The following is an 18583-nucleotide window of genomic DNA, read 5'->3' as shown; positions in this document are numbered from 1 at the left end:
GCCGCCGCCGGACCGCCGTACCCGGTCCCCGCCGCCTGCCCGCCATCCGCCACGCGGCGTCGGACGCGCCGCCCCGCGGGGAAGGAACCCGCCCCTCGACCTCCCGGGCGTCCCCACCCCTGCCGCACCACGCTCCCGCGGACGGAGGATGAGGGGCACGGGGGCAAGGGGGACGGGGACACCCCGCCAGGCGCGCGCGCGCGCGCCGCGCAGCCTCCAACGGGCGGAGAGGGGAGGGCGACGGGGCGACTGCTCCCCCAGCCGCGGCTCGAGCCCAGCCCCGCATGCCAGACGCTGTTCACCTTGGAGACCTGCTGCGGATATCGTTACGAGCCGTGTTCCGTTAAATATCATTTGTCTCAATGCACTTGCGGCTTACGAATATGTGCGGCTTATTTTAGTACAAAATATATATATTTTTTAATTCAGTGGGTGCGGCTTTTTCACAGGTGCGCATAATAGTTCAGCAATTACGGTACTGTATATTCTTATTGGTTAAGCAATCATAACAGCAGCTATTACTGATTGGTTAATTGTTGCAGCATCAGTACTAACGTTTTGATATCACTAGCTAATGTCTGCGAACAGGCTGAGGGAGTGAGGTGGGCTTTTTGGAGAATCGCCCTCTTTCTCACAAATGTTCCGTCTCCTCCCCGCTACATTCTTGACAATGTGGCATCGCAGAGTGTTCGTCTGACATAATCCTGTTTGCAGACAGAGGGATCAGTGTCTTTTCAACAAAGAGTGGTCTAATGACCAAATAGAGAGACAAAAAAAAATAATGTCCAGAAAAGCAGAACAAAGTTCTCCACTGTGAAAATCCAATTAAACCGGATCCTGCAATCAAAGACGGAACCAAATTTCCATTCAGATTTGTAATCTTGTTACTGGATCGGAGCTCCTGGTTGAAATGACAAGTATGCTAATTCTACACTGTCAAAGATTTAGACAAATATTACGTCTTCAATTTTGACAGCGTCTGAGGAGACCGGGTTTCATCAATGTCATGCTGCTATGTAGCGGAAATACTGGGGACCAGGATTACCATTTTAATTAGGACAAAATAAATATTAAACCCGATAATGGAGCTACTGTGCAGTTCTTTCTAGGGTGGATATGTTAGTTTAAAGACTGCTGAGACATTTATCTCACAATCACAAATGTCCGGTATGCTGAGGGATTGTTATTTCTTTGTCCTATGATTTGAGCTAAAAATTATAGATTAGAGAAAGGAAAAGGAAAAGGTACAGATATTTAGCTCAAATGGAGCAAGAAAAGTCAAAAGTTGAGAGAAACATCAACGCTCGAGTGAGGCACAGACACTTGGAAGATCTCATTGTGTCTCTGAGAGGAAGAGCTTGTTAATGCGTGATTAGGCACAGACAATTTGAACAGAATAAAACAATACAATAATAGAAATGATCCCAGAAAATAGGACAAGAATTTGACAGAAAGATATAGATTAAGGAGAGCATGACCATTAAGAATGGAGGGGTACAGTGACCAGAAAATATTGCCTCTGCAAGGAGAGAAAAAGAGAGATGGAAAAACAGCGAGAGATTCTGGAATAAACCAACAGAAAGCTGTGTGTTGCCGTGGGCCGCTGCACTGGCACGGCTCCTGGGCCCAACAGAGCAGGTAAGCATTACTTGCCAGATGACAGATGTATAACTTGTTTGTACTGCTGTGCTGTTTAGGGAGAGACATGGTGTATGTACATGAACGCGAGCGCATGTGAGACAGCTATAGAAACGGAGCGCGAGGGTGGAAGAGGGAGCGGGAGCTCTTGTGGTTAGCTTGGTATGCGAGAAGTGGGGCGAGCTCGCTGGTTTGACGGTTAAAAAATTCCACACCTTGAAATAATATATGGATTGCAAACAGTTCCCCACAATAGTTTCCTGCAAGTTGAAATTTTGACTACGATGAAAAAATAATTTTATACATTATTTGTTGAGTCTATGATGCTGATTTGTAAATAAGGAGTTACGGGAGCATTGAGCCATAAGCCATTGAATGCATTATAAATGCTCCATATAGTTTACCAGTGTGGGTCAGCCAGGTTCTAGACCTCCTCCTTAGAATAAAAGCTGTTGATAAAGATGCCTCTCTAATGGCTGCTTCAGTAGCTCATATGTTAAAAAACCATTGAAACATCTCAGAATCAGAATAGTTGTCTGAATCTGTCCACACAACAGGGTTATTATTATTTTGTTGTGAATAGAGGAGGCTCCGGAACCAATCACGGTTGCTTTTGATCCCCTGCTGAAGAGGATAGTCCCCTTGAAATCGCTGAGCCCCACAACGTCTTTGACTGATGTTCCGCCTGCAGAACGAAGGTTGAAGGTCACCCTTTAAGGCTGAGGCGCTTAAGCTGCACTGTGACTCCGCCACACACTCAGTGTTGACAGACACAGTCATCTGTTTGGGAGCCTTTGGAATACAGTCATGAAAAAAAGAGAAAAACAAGTCACCACCACGGATTCAGTAAATAATTAAGAATCAAACGTTCTCGAGAACTTTCAATAACGCTCACACATTCCCAGAAAGAGACAACAAAGTGTGGAGACAGGACAAGGCAGCCTCTAAACCACAAAACACGTTCAGGAAAAAAGATTACAGGCATCGCAGCGACGCTGCGGTTCAATGCCCTCATTGTTCCAGATGTATGCCATAAAGTGACTAATAAGAGCTACGTGTTGTGTGGTAATTACTACATTTGTAAGCATAGTACATAAAAATATTTTCTTGCATATAAACACTCTTAGTACGTATATTGGACAACAAAAAAAGGGATAACATTTTACAAGTTGTTTCTAGTACTTGGAGGAATTGTCCTTCTGAACTGAGGCTTGATTTGTGCTTGATTTTCCACTATTCTGTTATGTTTGCTTTAAAAAATGACGGCATTGTTTAATATTTAAACTGCGCTGCCTTTGAATGAACTATAATAGTCATGGATTGCCTTCTGTCTTGTTTAAAAAAAAAGAAAAAGAAAAACCAACAACTCTCCTTTGAGCTGCGTGAAAACTGATAGCTCCTTCATTTCCTCAGTGGATCAGAGGACTGTTCTTCTCAATCCAGCTGGTCTGGCAGGATCCAGCAGCACTTTGGAGCAGCGCTGCGCTCTGGCGCGCTGCGCTCTCGGTGCGCATTGGCGCGATTCCCACCATATTCTTGGATGCTTTAAATGCACATAAGCAAATGTGTAGCCTCGTAAATTTGCGGTAAACACGCACGACGCGTTGCCAGCGAGGATCAAAGGAGGATACCGGGAGGCCTAACCGAACTTGTTGCCGTTTCACCAAAGCTTATTTCCACTATCTGAAGTGTCAAGTGTTTTTGTACATGACGACGTTTGGAGCAGTATAAATACACGAATGACACACCAGAAGTGCATATATATATATATATATATATATATATATATATATATATATAGACTATACCGGCTGCCACATAAAGCACAAATGGAGGCTTATAAAGGTAAACTTGTGAATGTGCCACCCAAGTCAGATAAAATAATCCATTCAGATTTTAAAAAGTGTCGTTTTTTTAACTCTGAAATCCAGTATTCATGTTGATAGTTTTTTGTGCATCACAACAACCAGCAGTAAAGACGGGCGTCAACGAGAGGAAGCCCAGGAATAAAAATAAGAACTCCAAACACTAGCGCAATAAAAAGCGCCACGGAGGTCCCCACGTACAGATTACAGAATCTAAAGGTGGGTCGAAGCCCCCCCCCCCACCGCTGTGTCGGTTGAATAGCCCGTAAAGCTGACAGCGGACTCCGCACCGCCGCTCAGGTGGAGACAGACGTCACGCTGCGATCACTGCGCATCGCCGCCGCAGAGCATCTGCGCCAGAACTGTTATCTCTATCCGAGCCTTTTCCGTCAGACATACCTCCGGCGTGGATCTTCTGACGGCGGCGTCTCCCGCGGGGACACGAGGGACGGGACACGCAGAATCAGCCCACGGGCCACGGGAGAAGTGTTCGTCCAGACGGTCGACGTGCAGCGCGAGTTGCGTCTCAGCCGCCTTGCGCCACAGCCAGCGCTCGACACAGGAGCGAGGAGGACGCACGAACGCACGCACGCACGCACCCCCCCCCCCCCCCACCCGCTCCATCTCGCTCCCCATCCCTCCCTCCCTCTCGTTTTTCTTTTCTCACCAGCGGATAAAGGACTGCCGGCGCGTTACGCAACAGCAGTCCGATACACGCACCGGAACACCGGCCGAGTTCATCTTCCGTTTAAAGACAAACCTGTTATAATAAAATAGTGGAAATGACGAAGAAGGTCTTCACAGCATCATAGCCTGCAGCGTGACTCTCCAGCGCCCCCCCCCCCCCCCCCCCCCCCAATTAGGTATATGAACGTGTAAGTAAGGTGTCTCACATTTGACTGGAACAACCTCCCGGTGTGGAGGTGGTATTAAAGGAGTGTCATTGTGAGACAGGTGAGGTGACACCTGACACCTCACCTGACACCGACATTGCCCTCCAACGGGGGGGGGGGAGAGTCAGCCCGAGTGCAGTTGATACCATTACCTCCTGCTCCACGCCTCCCATTTCACCCCACACCAGATTGTCTTTCACAAACACAGCTTTAGACATTCTGCTGAAACTTCCGCCATGCGCAAATACAAGCATGTTAACGTCAAACTGGGATGCCAGAAACTAACTATCTCACTCTCTTTTATTTTCACAGAATAAAAAAAACGGTTCCTTTTGTCATTAAGGGATTTTGTTTTTGTTTTTAAATCGGGGTTACATAAAAGCAAAAAAAAATGAGACGATGGAGATGTGAATAAGGTCTTCCTCAGGTCTTTGTAAAAGTTAATTTTCATGATCCACTTCATTCACAATTGATTCCACATCATAAACTTGAAACTTTAACAACATTGCAGCTAAATTGGGGATGTGAGTATTTGAAACTTGGATTTATGCTAATAAACTATGGAGCAGATTTCTCTTTCCTTCATGGTTAAGGGTAACTTATGGAGGAGGTGCAGGCAGAAGGGGGTCATAATCCAGTTCAATCAAACACTTTTATTTTATGCCAATCAAATGCACCTGATGCAGCGTTCCTTCATCAGATCGTCTTTACTGTAAAGGCCTAAAATAACCCGTGCAGCTCAGAGGATTGTCTTAATGCTATTACATTACTACTGAGGCAGCAGGAGGTGAAGGTTAGAACAGGAAGACATTAATGTGTGTAGAGTATGAGTAGAACACAGTAGAACACAGTAGAACACAGTAGAATGTGAGAAACAATCGATTATGTCTCACATTCTACTGCGTGTGTGTTTACTATTTATTTTTTGCTGCTAATCCCGTGTTTGCCGTATGACAGGATTGCTATTCAGTTATGTTTCTGCTCTAATGAGATTACTGTAATCTTATGTACCATCTGATCCATCTGATACCCTCAGACAATAGAAAAGTACTACTTGGGCTTTTTCTTCCACAGGCAGCTTCCTGTTTGAACATGTTAGAGCTGGTATATGAAATAAGGCTGAGTTCATCAATGCCTTGAACTTTGATGGTTCCAAGTTGCTTCCCTGAATAAAATTAGACTTTTCTTGTGATGTTATTATCCTGACATGAGATGTGTGCTCCTGACCTGTTTCTGACTGTTTTCCAAATTAATCAAACTCACTATTTTGTCAAGCATAGAAAAATGAATATTATGACGTCCTACCCGAATCTTCTGCGTCTCGTCTGCCAGCTTCATCCTGATGACTCTGTCATAAACAAGTAGGATACAGCATATCTAACTTATATAATTATATTAAAATGGTTCATTGGAGATAGTCATTGGGGCGCTGCACAATTGCACCCCTTGGGCAATATTTGGCCATGGTACAGCATTTGATTAGATATCAATATTGATCACTATTAGTTATTTTGCATACATTTGAAGTTTGGAGATTTGGAAAAATAGATCTACTGGGAAAACTACATATTAGATATCTTGAATAAAGAGCTGTAATAACATGGTTATAAGAGGCCCGGGGACGCATCCTCTTATATTGCCATTAAAAGAAGGATCACAGGCTGCGGAAGGGCTGCTGGAGGGTAAAGAAACCAAACTCAGACAGGTAATATCAACTCGGCCGGCAAAATATGGGTGGATTACCATCACCACAAAAATTAATTTCACATTTTTTAATCAGACAAGCCAAAGGTTATCTGTAGTCTTTTTCTGGTGCACTGGGTCACGTTTTGTTTCATTGCTGCTTTAAGTCATGTTTGTGCTTCACACCGTGTGAAGTTGGTCCTATAAATCAAATAAATAATGAAGTGAAGGCGAAAAGAAGACCTTATGGGGGAGACTAAAATAACGAGCGTATGATTAAATGCCATTCTTAAATTAAAGCAGGGCGTCCCATAACGTATGTGTAAATTGCCTTTGACTGACAGCACTTGATTTATATGGGGAGTTTTCAGAAGGCTTAAAATGAAGTGAGCGAGGAGCAGTATTTAAAGCGCGCTAAATGAATAAACACTGTCACCGACGCACAGCAAAAATACATGTGAAAATAATGCAGTCCCACAACTATGTTTAGCAAGGATCGTGTTTCTGTATCGTCTATATGTGTATGTCACTCAGCAATTTGAATTGATCCTAGTCGGGGCACCGAAATGTAACTCTGGAGCAGATGGAACGTTTCCTTCTCTCTGGGATGGCAGTATCTCAATCCATAAAGACATCATTTCCCTATGGGATTATTATATAATTTCCCTATATGGGATTATTAAATTATTCTGATTCTGATTCTGATTCTTGGCATGGAGACTGGAGCGAGGCCGGCTCGAAACCAACCCAAGACGAGTTTGTGACCAGCTTGCCTCCTGAGCGCTGCCGAGGTGCCCCTGAGCAAGACATTGCTCGCCTCTGCGGAGGGACTTTCTCTCCCGATGACCTCTAAGGATGGCGCCCCCTGGTGTCTGCAAATGCCCCTTAAACTGAGCAGTCCTTGAGGGCCTTCACAAGCTGAGACCCATCTCTTATATAACGCACGTGGTGCTCCTGTTGTCTAATCAGTGTGTCACCATGCCTAATATTCATGTCCCCACTTTTCACCACACTCTCGCCTCGGTTTCTTTGTATTTTTCTCTTCTGAAGTCTATTTTTATTCTGCTCTTCTTCTTCACTGCACCTTCAGGCTGGGCCTCAACGTCTGTCCTGCTCAACCACAGCGAGGATGAAAGCTGACTCACAGATGACTCGCATTAACACGGATGGCTGCACGGACTTCCACAAATAAACAACATTTGTGAATGTAGGGCATGCACATAAGCGGCACACACAAAATGGAATGGAACATGCATGATGCTCCATGTTCACTGATACCACAGTCTCAGAAAATATGGGCAATGAAGAGGTTTGATAGTCCTGCAGGCGTTTGCCTCATTTTTGGGATGATTTCTCATCATCTGAACAAAGTAAAATCTTGCTCGGTCACTGCTAATGATTGACAGAAACATTCCAACCGTTGTCACTATAAGAAAGTGACATCAGCTCCCAAAAGGCAAGAGCAATCCGAGCTATAAATAGATCAGCTGGCATAGACAACTAATATCTATAGATATACATGCAGAGGCCAAGGCCCGTTACAGCCATAGCGAAAAAAGAGCTTTGACAGACATAGGCTGCTATTTTTGATGCAGGGAAAGTTAGTGAAACGACACATCCCTGACCTTTCAAAACATGCATAAACAGGATGAGGCGTGTTAGCACATGACGTAACGTAAAGCTTCACACAAAGCACTCACCCCGGGCAGTAAGGACATTTGTGTAAAAAAAAAAAAAAGATGCATTAGGCGTCTTGCAGCGTGAGACCTTAAAACACATACCCCACCTAGCGGCCTTTTCTGGCTACATTTAGTAAAGGTGAGCACCATCGTGACAGTGAGCTTTGTTGCACAACTATCTCAACTAATAAGTATTTTTTCTCAGAAAATACACATTAAGAGCTTTTTTTTTCATTAGTCATTTATTCGAAAAAAAACACAGAAAGCATAAACGCAACACATAACGTGACTCATAACACTAATGTGTTTCAGAAAATGTTGCTGACAAATACATATTTCAATTCTGTACTTTTTTCTTTTAAAGTGGTTGCACAATATATATTTATTTTTTAAAGTGTGGTAATGTAAACCGATGTGAATCCTAATCTCATTCTAGATAGACATCTCTGCTTTCCTGTGACGTGCAGATCTGGTGTCCTTTTCCTCTTTTTTAATTTTTGGTTTCTTGCATGCCACAATCAGTTCCTTTTCACAGTCTTCCTCCTCCTGACTCCGTTTCACGTTTGGCATTTCCTTCAGGTTTTGGAACCTCTTGAGGTCAGCACAGAACAATACCTAAAAAAGGATAGAAGGCATTCTCCGTTTATAAGCTGACAGACTGTAAGAGATGTGACGGAAACTTCTTGACAGACACTGAATGATGATGCTCACCGACTGTGCCCAGCCGGCACAAGGCCCCCACAGCTTTCTGAAAAAATCCCCTGTGTGGAAATATAACATTGGATAATGTGTTACATAAACGATTCTCTTTAATTATAATGCTCATCGGCGCTGCTGACATGCAGAACGACTGAGGAACTGTACAGATATTAACCAATCTCTCTGTGAAGTTTATCTGTGATGGTCTTTTGTCCATTGCCAGCAGCATATTTGTAATCCCGCTTCGCAATCTGCCACACATGCGTGTCTATAGGTACCGCGTCGGTCTTATCCAGAGACATCAGACATACACAGTCTGCCACCTACAGGGAGAAACGCACTCGTGAATGAAATGTCACTGCTGCAATCTTAAATGACTTCACAAATACGCAGGAGTCTAAAAGGCGAGCGTCTTATTCCGTCCTACCTTGGTGCCCACTCCGGGGAGTGAACGCAGCGCATCGCGAGCTTGCAGGTACGGGACACTGCGTAGATTGTTAAGCCACTCAAGCCCGTGGGTGTCCACAATCCGCCTCGCACTCTGCTGAAGGAACCGAGCCCTGTATCCAAAGCCGAGATCCCTGAGACTCTCCTCCACGCTGCCGTCTGCAGAAAATTAAACAATGTTATACCCACCAAGTCGATATTTTTGACCTGATTTATTCAGTAAATGCATATTCACAAATCCCTGTATGTAGTTCAAAATGTACTTTATGTTTGCTCAAGCGTGAACCAAGACATTGAGCATATTATTCTTCTCTCACATAATCAAGACCTTATACTAATGAATTGTGAAAGACATGCAATGGTTGTGGGGACACTTTGCTCTGTTCTTCAACTGACTGAAGCTGAAAGTGATGCATGAGGAAGAATATAAATCAAAGCCTCATGATTGTATTTTATATGAATGAAGTAAAAAACAAATCAAGGGATATATTATACAATTAGAGACATGGTGTCCTAATACAGTTGTAAAATATGCACCGCTGATATTAAACATTTATTAAATATAATAAGAAGGGCCTATTTGTGAGGATAACATTTTAAATAGAGCACCTGCAAGTGCAAACAGGGAGGGAAAGTTGTGGTAGGAGGTTTGATCCAGTTGGCACAGAGGGGTGCCCAGAGCCTGGCACAATCGCTCCACCATGCCCTGGATGCGAGAGATGTGGTTGTTGGAGGTGCAAATGAACGAGAACAGGCATTCAGTGGGGTCCTGGCGTAGCAGTCGCACTCCTGAGGATACAAGAAATGCATTTATGATATATTGGCTTAGTAAATTATGTAATAATAGTCATGAACAAATGTACAGACCTGTGAAGGTGTCTGCTATATTCTTGAAGTGAGGGTCCGCTGCTCCCCACTCCTTGTAGAGATCCTGCAGCTTCACATTCAGCTGGAAATAATCTCTCAGTGTCTCTTCTTCCTCTTTGACGTCTTGCACTGAAGTCTCAGCCGGTCTCTCCTCCTCCTCCTTCTCTAAGACTCCTTTAAATCTCCTCTCCGCCTTGTCAGTAATCTGGACAGCAGCACTGGTTCTCCTCCTCTTCCCATCCCTTACCTCCACCTGCCTCTCTTGGTTCTTGTAAACATGATACCAAAGAGTGTCATCTGTCTGAGTCAGAGTCCAAACTCGTCCTCCAAGCACCCCGGTCCAGTGACCCTCCGCAGTTTCTCTCCAGCTGTGGGTGTAAATACAAATTTGATGATCCATGATGATGATGATGATGATGATGACAAACTTAATACACATCTCAGGTTACCTACCGGAAAGACTGTCCGCAAGCAAGAGTGAGATCAAGACGTAACTCTGATTTAGCACAGGCCAGAGATTTCCACATTTTAGCCGCAGATGACAGCACGGCATGCTTGGCCATAACTGTTTTAAAATTGCAGATGCTAACAGTACCGTGCTATCAAGTTAAATACAAAAACGTCTATGTGATTTATTGCAGTGTCTCGGTATCATAAAACAAAAAACTTTCACGGAGTCGTTCTAGATGGTCAACAAAGAGTTTACCCTGCGTTGCCACGCTCGCATGTATTATAAAAAATGTTTGCTAACATTTAAGTACTTCTGATTCCGAATGTTATTTGGTATAAGCAAGAACTGCTTTCAGAATTATGAGAAAAAAAAAAGAAGAAGCTGATTTTCCAACATTTAAATCTGTAATCTGATGCAACATTGCACATGTTCCGGTATTCTCTCCCGTTGTTGACATCAGCGCAACTCCTGATTGGCTCCCTCCGCTCTAGTGGGCGGTAACTTCCGGCAATTCTATTTGCGATTAGCCAATACATGGTCGTGTTGTACTCTTGTCGATTTTTACGTCACTTTTTAGGCATTTAAGAAACGACCCTCTTTTTCTCTGAAGTAGAGCGGAGACGTATTTGTGTTGTGTGTGGCTTTGTCCGGAGACGAGTCGGTCCAATAATGGAGGATACATTGACGCTTTTCACTTCCATTGGACTCAGTGAGCAGAGAGCCAAAGAAACGCTGAAAAATGAGGCATTGAGCTCTTCGCTGAAAGACGCGATAATTCAGGTACCGCCTAGAATAAGGGGAAACAGCGTGACTGTGAAATGTGGTTGACATCTACTTTAGTTTTAGTTCTCAGCTCCTGTCATTTTAATCGCGGTTCATTTTTAAAATACGTTTAAGTTCACTTTCACTTTCGCATTCCGAAGATTACTTTCGAACTGTCTCATCGAGATAAATATAGTTTTTGTCCTGTTTGTCTTGGCTTCAGCAAAAAAAACTACTTTCGATTTCGAAGAGAAATAAAAAGTTCTTCTCTTCTTCTTCTTCGTTCTGTGTCAACAGGCTCGGCGTGTCTGTGGGGCCGAGGCGGTGGCTAAACTCATGGGCACGTTGCTGTACACGATGGCGTCTCGCCTTAAAGATCCCAAGCGGCTGCCTTTCCTCTCAGCGAGCATAGCCCAGAGCAAAATCTCCACCGAGCTTCAGCTGGCAGGTAGCGGCGGACATTTGGGCGTGTTTGTCACGTGACTGGTCGCAGCAAAGATTTATAATAATAGTTTATTTTGTGCTCACAAATTTTGTTACTTTTAATATCCAAAAAATGTTTCTTGGTATGGTAGATAATTAGATTATTAAACATTTTATATTTGCAGTGTGGCAAAATCACTGACGCATATTGATCGTATATACGAAGAGTCGCTCTGGTGAACGCTGTGCAAATGCACATTATGGCAGGATGAATGAGGCCAAAGCTCCTTATTTGGGCTTCTGAAAACTTAAGATATCGGTTTTGCACACAAATAATAGAAGAAAATGACTTGTGTGTTGTACTGAATTCTGTACTGTACTGTATTTATGTATATATATATATATATATATATTTTGCAGCTGCACTTGACTTTCTGAAGAGTCATCCTCAGGACCCCGTCAACCAGAAGGAGTTTGAAGAAGCTTGTGGAGTTGGAGTGATCGTAACGCCAGAGCAGATCGAAGATGCTGTAAGTGGACGAGCCAGAAAAAAGCTTCTTTTTTGTTTTGCTTTTTACAGGTTTCACTGGTTCTTGTGTTGCCAGTAACTGTGGAATGTCCTGCAGGTGGAGACTGTTATTAAGAAGTATCGGGAACAGCTGATAAAGGAGAGGTATCACTTCAACATGGGGCTGCTGATGGGTACGAGCTCACACTGAGTAGATGTTCAATATTTTAGTAACTACGGAATCCTAATGGTGACACTGAACAATTGTGTCCGATGCAGGAGAAGCACGCACTGCCCTTAAATGGGCTGAAGGAAAGGGTATCAAAAATGAAGTGGACATGCAGGTGTGTGTTTTTATTGTTTCGTACTTCCCTGTGAGAAGAAGCATGTTTGGATGGATAGTTAGTGAGATAGTTATGTTCCCTCAGGGAAATTTTGGTTCCAGTCCAGTACAGGATCATATAAATCATAAAAGTCTACAAGTTGTGCAGAACTTGCATAATACAGTGTATATACATATATATTTACCCACATATACATGTAAGTAGCAACAGTTATTTAGGTTACAAATAAAATGTAAGTGAAGGTAGAGTCCTACAATCTCTGATGTGCATTTATTACCAATCCATTAACAATGATCTTTGTTCTAAAGGTCCTACATCTGCTAGGACCAAAGACAGAGGCTGACCTGGAGAAGAAATCTAAGGTAAAGCATGTCACGTGATTTATTTTCTTGTAGCTTTGTATTTGCCATACGTGTGCGACAGTGATATCAGTCCTCCCACTTTGCAAGGACGCAAATAACTGGAGGAAAATGTCTCCAAATGTCTTTTCTTGTTTGGTGCATTCTGAGCGGTTTGATTCCGTCTGTTAAATATTTATCTATTTTACAGCCTCAGAAAGTGAAAGCAACGGTGAATGACGCAAAGCAAGAGGGTGCGGCAGTGAATGGTAAGACCAAGGTCCAAAAGGCAACCAGGCGGCAGTGGGCTCAAAAGTTCTGTTTATGGTTTTGTTGTTGTTTTATTGCCACTGCGTTTGTTATTTAGGTCAGGGTGTGACGGGGGAGGGAATGTCACTCATGGAGCAGCTCAGAGGAGAAGCGCTGAAATTTCATAAACCAGGTGAGACGTTTAGTTAGGTGCCAATAATATGTTTCAAGCTAGTTGTGGCAGGAGCGACAACGAAAGAGCGTGATCAGGATGTATCATGATTGGGTATCAAAGGGACATCCTTCCAGTCATTCACAAACGGTAGTGAGGACAGGTTGACCACCTGGGGGACCACCTGGGGACCACCTGGGGACCACCTGGGGACCACCTGCATTCTGGCTTTGTGTGCATTGAGTCAGTAAATTACTCTCCTTGCTGATCTTTCATCTGCGCCTTCCATCAGGAGAGAACTACACGACTGAGGGCTACGTGGTTACACCAAACACGATGAGCTTGCTTAAGAAGCACATGGAGGAAACTGGTGGGCAGGTACAGGCTTGATATGCGCATGTTTTAACTTTAGAGGAATCCTCAAATTGAAGGTTTTGTGGTCTTAATATGGATATTTTTCTGTCGTCCACTCGTGTAGATTCGTACTCGTTTCCCTCCTGAGCCCAACGGGATCCTTCACATTGGACATGCCAAAGCGATCAACTTCAACTTTGGTTATGCAAAGGTAATGGATCACTAATATTAGCTGATCATCCCGTTACTGTTTCCTGTAAAATGTATCTCTTCCCACAGGCAAACAACGGAATTTGTTTCTTGAGGTATGATGACACAAATCCGGAGAAAGAGGAGGAAAAATACTTCACTGCTATTAAGGAAATGGTTGAGTGGCTCGGTGAGTTTAACGTTTTGGATTTGACGGAATCTTGCTGTCATTGAGGACATTGTCATATCGATCTCGCTGTATCACGCAGGCTACAAACCTTATGCTGTCACACATGCGTCTGACAACTTCCAGAAACTCTACGACCTTGCTGTCGATCTCGTTCGCCGGTGGGTGTTGCTTTCAGGTTCTGAGGAGTTATACGTGCATGATTATTATTGTGCAGTAAGACGGTAAATGTTGTTTAATTGTTACATGTGTTTTCCTTTAGGGGCCATGCTTATGTGTGCCACCAGAAAGTAGAAGAACTGAAGGGCCATAATGTTCCGCCATCGCCGTGGAGAGAGCGACCCATCGAGGAGTCCCTGGTGCTGTTTGAGAGGATGAAGAAGGGCCTGTTTGCGGAGGGAGATGTCACTCTAAGGATGAAGATGGTCATGGAGGATGGGAAGCTGGACCCTGTGGCATACCGAATCAAGTACACCCCTCACCATCGGTCGGGGGACGAATGGTGGGATATCCTGAACCTCTCATTTGACGAACGTGTGTCTCCCTGAACAATCTTCGTCTAACTTTTTCTTCTTGTGTTCAGGTGCATCTACCCGACTTATGACTATACCCACTGTTTGTGTGACGCCATTGAAAATATCACGCATTCACTCTGTACGAAAGAGTTCCAGTCCCGGTAAACAGAACTTCTTTGGCTCTCTTCTGTAGTTCAGCTGCATCGCAGTCTTTCTCTCAGACAGCAAATGCATCATAATATCTTGTTCCATTCGTTTTATCTTTGACAGGCGCTCATCGTACTTTTGGCTGTGTAATGCTCTGGACTTGTATTGCCCTGTCCAGTGGGAATATGGGCGACTGAATCTCACCTACACCGTGGTGTCCAAGAGGAAGATCATCAAGCTGGTAGATTCCGGTGTGGTCAGGTAAAGCAACTTTATTTTGTTTTATTTTCAGTGTTCTGGTCAAGTCAAATATCTCGGTTACATTTCGACCGTGTATTTTCTAACTGCAGAGACTGGGATGATCCCCGACTCTTCACTTTGACAGCGCTGAGAAGGAGAGGCTTCCCACCAGAGGCAATCAACAACTTTTGTGCACGGGTATGCGGAATGGATGGAGGGATGCGTGCAGGACATGATGATTGTTGTTATTATTATTGCAATGGTCTGTGAAGGAATTAACAGCAGGATATTTTCCTGGTTGAACGAACTCTCTCATAGTGGAATCATGATCCTTAAGAAATCTGCGTATCTGTTTTTAACAACAAACTCTGCCACAACATTACCATTACTATAAAACTGCACAACTAACCCTGAAGGGGATTCTGCTGTTGTGTAATATGTTGCTTCTGCTCGCAGGTCGGAGTCACAGTTTCCCAGACGACGACAGAGCCCCATCTTCTGGATGCGTGTGTGAGGGATGTGCTGAACGACACGGCACCCAGAGTCATGGCTGTTCTGGAACCGCTCAAAATCACCATAACCAACCTTCCTGAGATCACGAAGGTGCGTTAATGACTGACAGATGGACAAAGATTACATGTCAAACTGCACCCTGAGAAATTCTAGTGTCCTGTGAATCTTCTGCTGAATATTCCTGCTGTCTTCTTCTGTCTCAGTCAGATGTGCGAGTACCAAACTTCCCTGCGGACGAGGCCAAGGGCAGCCACCTCGTTTCATTTACACGTGTAATCTACATTGAGCAAAGTGACTTCAGAGAGGTCAGGGAGAATTCCCCCAAAATAAATGCACTCACTGTATAATTAGCATCATTTCCTTGTGGACTTTAGACTGATGATGATTTTTTGTTTTTTTTATTTGAGCGTCAAACATTAGACAAACTCAAAATGAACTAAAATAAAATAAACAAACACATTTTCAGAAAAGTATATACATATCTAGGATGCTCAAAAGGAGTAGGATGATGGATTCCTTATTTTGTAGGTGATGGAAAAGGGCTACAAGCGTCTCACTCCGGAACAGCCTGTAGGCCTAAGGCATGCTGGGTATGTCATATCAGTCCACAAGGTCATCAAGGTAAGAGTCCGGGTGTTTGGTCCACATGTCTGCTTATACTTTAGCCAGAAATGGAACCTCAAATGAGCAGTGATGTGTCATTACTTGTGTTTCCTTAGCAGTGTTTCCCACCTGTACATGTCATAATTCTATTTTACACTTCATCTGGTCCTCACAACACATCCATCCCCTTTTGTTTATCAGGATGCTCAGGGTAAAGTGATTGAATTGGAGGCGACCTGCTGCAGTTCTGAGACTGCAGAGAAACCAAAGGCCTTCGTCCAGTGGGTCAGCCAGCCGCTGGTGTGTGAAGTACGCCTTTATGAGAGGCTGTAAGTTACAGGAAGTCGTACGCTGTCGTTTCTAACCAGTAGACCTTGTAGAAAACTCAACTTAACAACTTCTCCCTGTAGCTTCCTGCACAAACATCCAGAGGATCCATCAGAAGTGCCCAATGGCTTCCTGAGTGACATCAATCCTGTGAGTACGTTTTGTAGTCCTGCGACAGGACGTTTGTCTGGCCTAGCTGAGGTTTGTCCATCGGTGCAGTGATTGTTAAAGGAAATGCTTCATTTTTCTTTTGTCATATAGAATTCCATGCAGATACTCCCTGGTGCCTTTGTGGATATCTCAGTCAAGGGAGCAAAGGTTCTAGATAGATTTCAGTTTGAAAGAGTCGGCTACTTCTCTGTGGACCCTGAAAGCACCGAAGATAAGGTATGAAGCGACATTTGTAATCTGAAACGGTTGTTTTATATTACCAATGCCTGTTTATAAAACTACGTAGTTTTAGTTAACTGAATAATGTTTGTTTAACATATATTAATGTAACCGTTATTTTTATTTTACTGCAGCTCATCTTCAACAGAACGGTCACCCTCAAAGAAGATTCCGGGAAGATCTGATTGGCTGCCGTCCAGCCACATTTCCTGCTTCCCAATAGCCCATGGATGGATACATGTCCTAATTATTTGCCAATTCATAATTATTGACAAATTTACACAATTAATGTTTTGTCAGCAAGACAACAGACTGCTTTGGCTGTGACTGACTCAGCCACAGCAGTAATACTTCAATCAGTGTTTCTCTTTTGTTTCATGCACAAATTTCTTCACTCAACAATGACCTCCTGTTTGCTGATTTAAAATCCACTCGTGAAAAATGCTCTCATGCCATGCAAACCTTTCTTACAAGCGTGGGAAGTCACTGCCAAAGCAATGTTTTGTTTAAAAAAATCTAAATAAACTTGGGGGACTTCATGTTTTCCCTTTTGATAGGAAACAAGAATAAATAATCAAAACCTGTGATACTGGTCTAATATTTTTAAACAATTCATTGGAAAATGTGTATATTTTGCAAAAATGTTATGCAATGTGATTTATAGTACAAGTTATGATTTGCAGAGTCAATGGTTGATTGGACAGTTGTGTTCATATAATAAAGTTGATTGAAAACATATCGGACGAACTCTGTTACCAGTCAGAAGGGTGATAAAGTGTTGCATGCAGAAACAAAAACTTTATTTTTGCTGCAAAATAGCTTTGCCCTCATTAATATTCATAAATAAGAAAAGTACGTTTTGTTCCACTTTGAAGTATTTGACCATGCTGAAGTATTGCGCGTAGGGATTAACCCTCAATTGCCCGGGGTTCCGAGAACATCTCCCAGATATTTAGCGCAACTCTGTTAGACTACCTTAAAAGATTCAGAGGCCAGTGAACCACTCGGAGTGACTGTCTGGCATAACAGTGTTTTAAGGTGGACTGATATCTACCCGATCTTGTGGACTTCTTTTCATGTGCGTGTCACCCTTAACGAGATTGCCCACCAGCTTCAGTTACCGCGAGATCATGTGGCAAAAGTATCGCGACACCACGAGAGAATTACAATTCGCTGCCTCATTGGTCCATTGGCAGCGTTTTAAGATGGCGCCCAGCGAAATATGAGTGGCTAAGAAATAAGAAAAACTACAGCTAAGATTTTAACGAAAATTAGGAAAAAATAAAGGATAATTCAACCACCGACACACGCCAGTAACACTTCTCGTCCCTGCTCATTGGAAGAGGAGACTTATTTCAAGGGTAGAGAAGCGATTGTGGGCGGCTCGAACCTTGGCCCGGTTGAGGAAGAGGTTAGCGAACGCGCCCGCTAATATTAGCTTGCTAGCTAGCCCGTACGATAACAAAATACAGTCAATGTAACGTGAGCGGAAGGGTGTGTGGGGTTGTTGCTACACTTTTAATTGCTATCTGTTTATACACATCCTGATGCAAAGCGAACGCGTGTATGTTGTCTATGATCACGTCGTTGCACTTTGCTAAACTCAACAGCGGCTGCATATTATTTGCAAACAACACGCCCCTAGTTAGCTGGCTAACCTAGCTTGTTGTGTAAACAGCGATTAGATTGCTATTGTAAAGCAGCTGCATGGAAATGTGAAAATATAATGGCTTGATTATGCAGCAGTTGGTTCGCTGCTGGGAAAACTGCAGCGGATTTGGAAAGTGGCCGCGCTTTTGTCCGTGCTCGCACACACTAATCGAGAATTAACCCTTTCCTATTACCATCTTTCTGCGTTGCCACACGCTTAGTTGTCGGTCAGCTATCGAAATGTGATTTGCCTTCATTAATTAGATCAACCGTGCACCTCTGTTTTTAAATATATTTCTCTTTTCCTCAGATTCTACTCTTCGAGAACAGACATTTGTCAGCAGCGATGAATAACTCCCTGGATGGTACCGGCTCCTATGAGGAGCTTGTGAGGCAGAAGGCTCGAAGCATTCCTCAGCATCGAATGAAGGAGTTTCTGGAGTCTTTGGC

At 43.5% G+C, this 18583-nt stretch overlaps 2 protein-coding genes across 2 annotated transcripts; one reads left to right on the top strand and one right to left on the bottom strand.

Moving 5' to 3' along the window:
- Nucleotides 1-8001: 8001 nt before the first annotated feature.
- LOC137901330 (N-glycosylase/DNA lyase-like) lies at nt 8002-10349 on the bottom strand. The gene is made up of 7 exons (XM_068745354.1): nt 10225-10349; nt 9772-10139; nt 9514-9693; nt 8885-9063; nt 8633-8780; nt 8470-8519; nt 8002-8373 (listed from the first exon to the last, which is right to left on the bottom strand). The coding sequence occupies exons 1-7, from the start codon at nt 10332-10334 to the stop codon at nt 8191-8193; spliced, it is 1218 nt and encodes a 405-aa protein (XP_068601455.1). The 5' UTR covers nt 10335-10349; the 3' UTR covers nt 8002-8190.
- Nucleotides 10350-10891: 542 nt separating this feature from the next.
- LOC137905154 (glutamine--tRNA ligase-like) lies at nt 10892-18566 on the top strand. The gene is made up of 24 exons (XM_068749364.1): nt 10892-11002; nt 11282-11432; nt 11828-11937; nt 12034-12109; nt 12195-12259; nt 12568-12621; nt 12809-12866; nt 12965-13039; nt 13311-13396; nt 13497-13583; nt 13652-13751; nt 13831-13909; nt 14011-14250; nt 14332-14424; nt 14534-14671; nt 14761-14848; nt 15107-15253; nt 15367-15468; nt 15692-15784; nt 15968-16095; nt 16177-16243; nt 16355-16480; nt 16618-17894; nt 18444-18566. The coding sequence occupies exons 1-23, from the start codon at nt 10892-10894 to the stop codon at nt 16666-16668; spliced, it is 2325 nt and encodes a 774-aa protein (XP_068605465.1). The 3' UTR covers nt 16669-17894; nt 18444-18566.
- Nucleotides 18567-18583: the final 17 nt, after the last annotated feature.

This window comes from Brachionichthys hirsutus, chromosome 2, assembly GCF_040956055.1.
Source record: "Brachionichthys hirsutus isolate HB-005 chromosome 2, CSIRO-AGI_Bhir_v1, whole genome shotgun sequence".
NCBI lineage: Eukaryota > Metazoa > Chordata > Actinopteri > Lophiiformes > Brachionichthyidae > Brachionichthys > Brachionichthys hirsutus.
The sequence above is the reverse complement of the archived record's forward strand: the minus strand, read 5'-3'. Positions and strand labels throughout refer to the sequence as shown.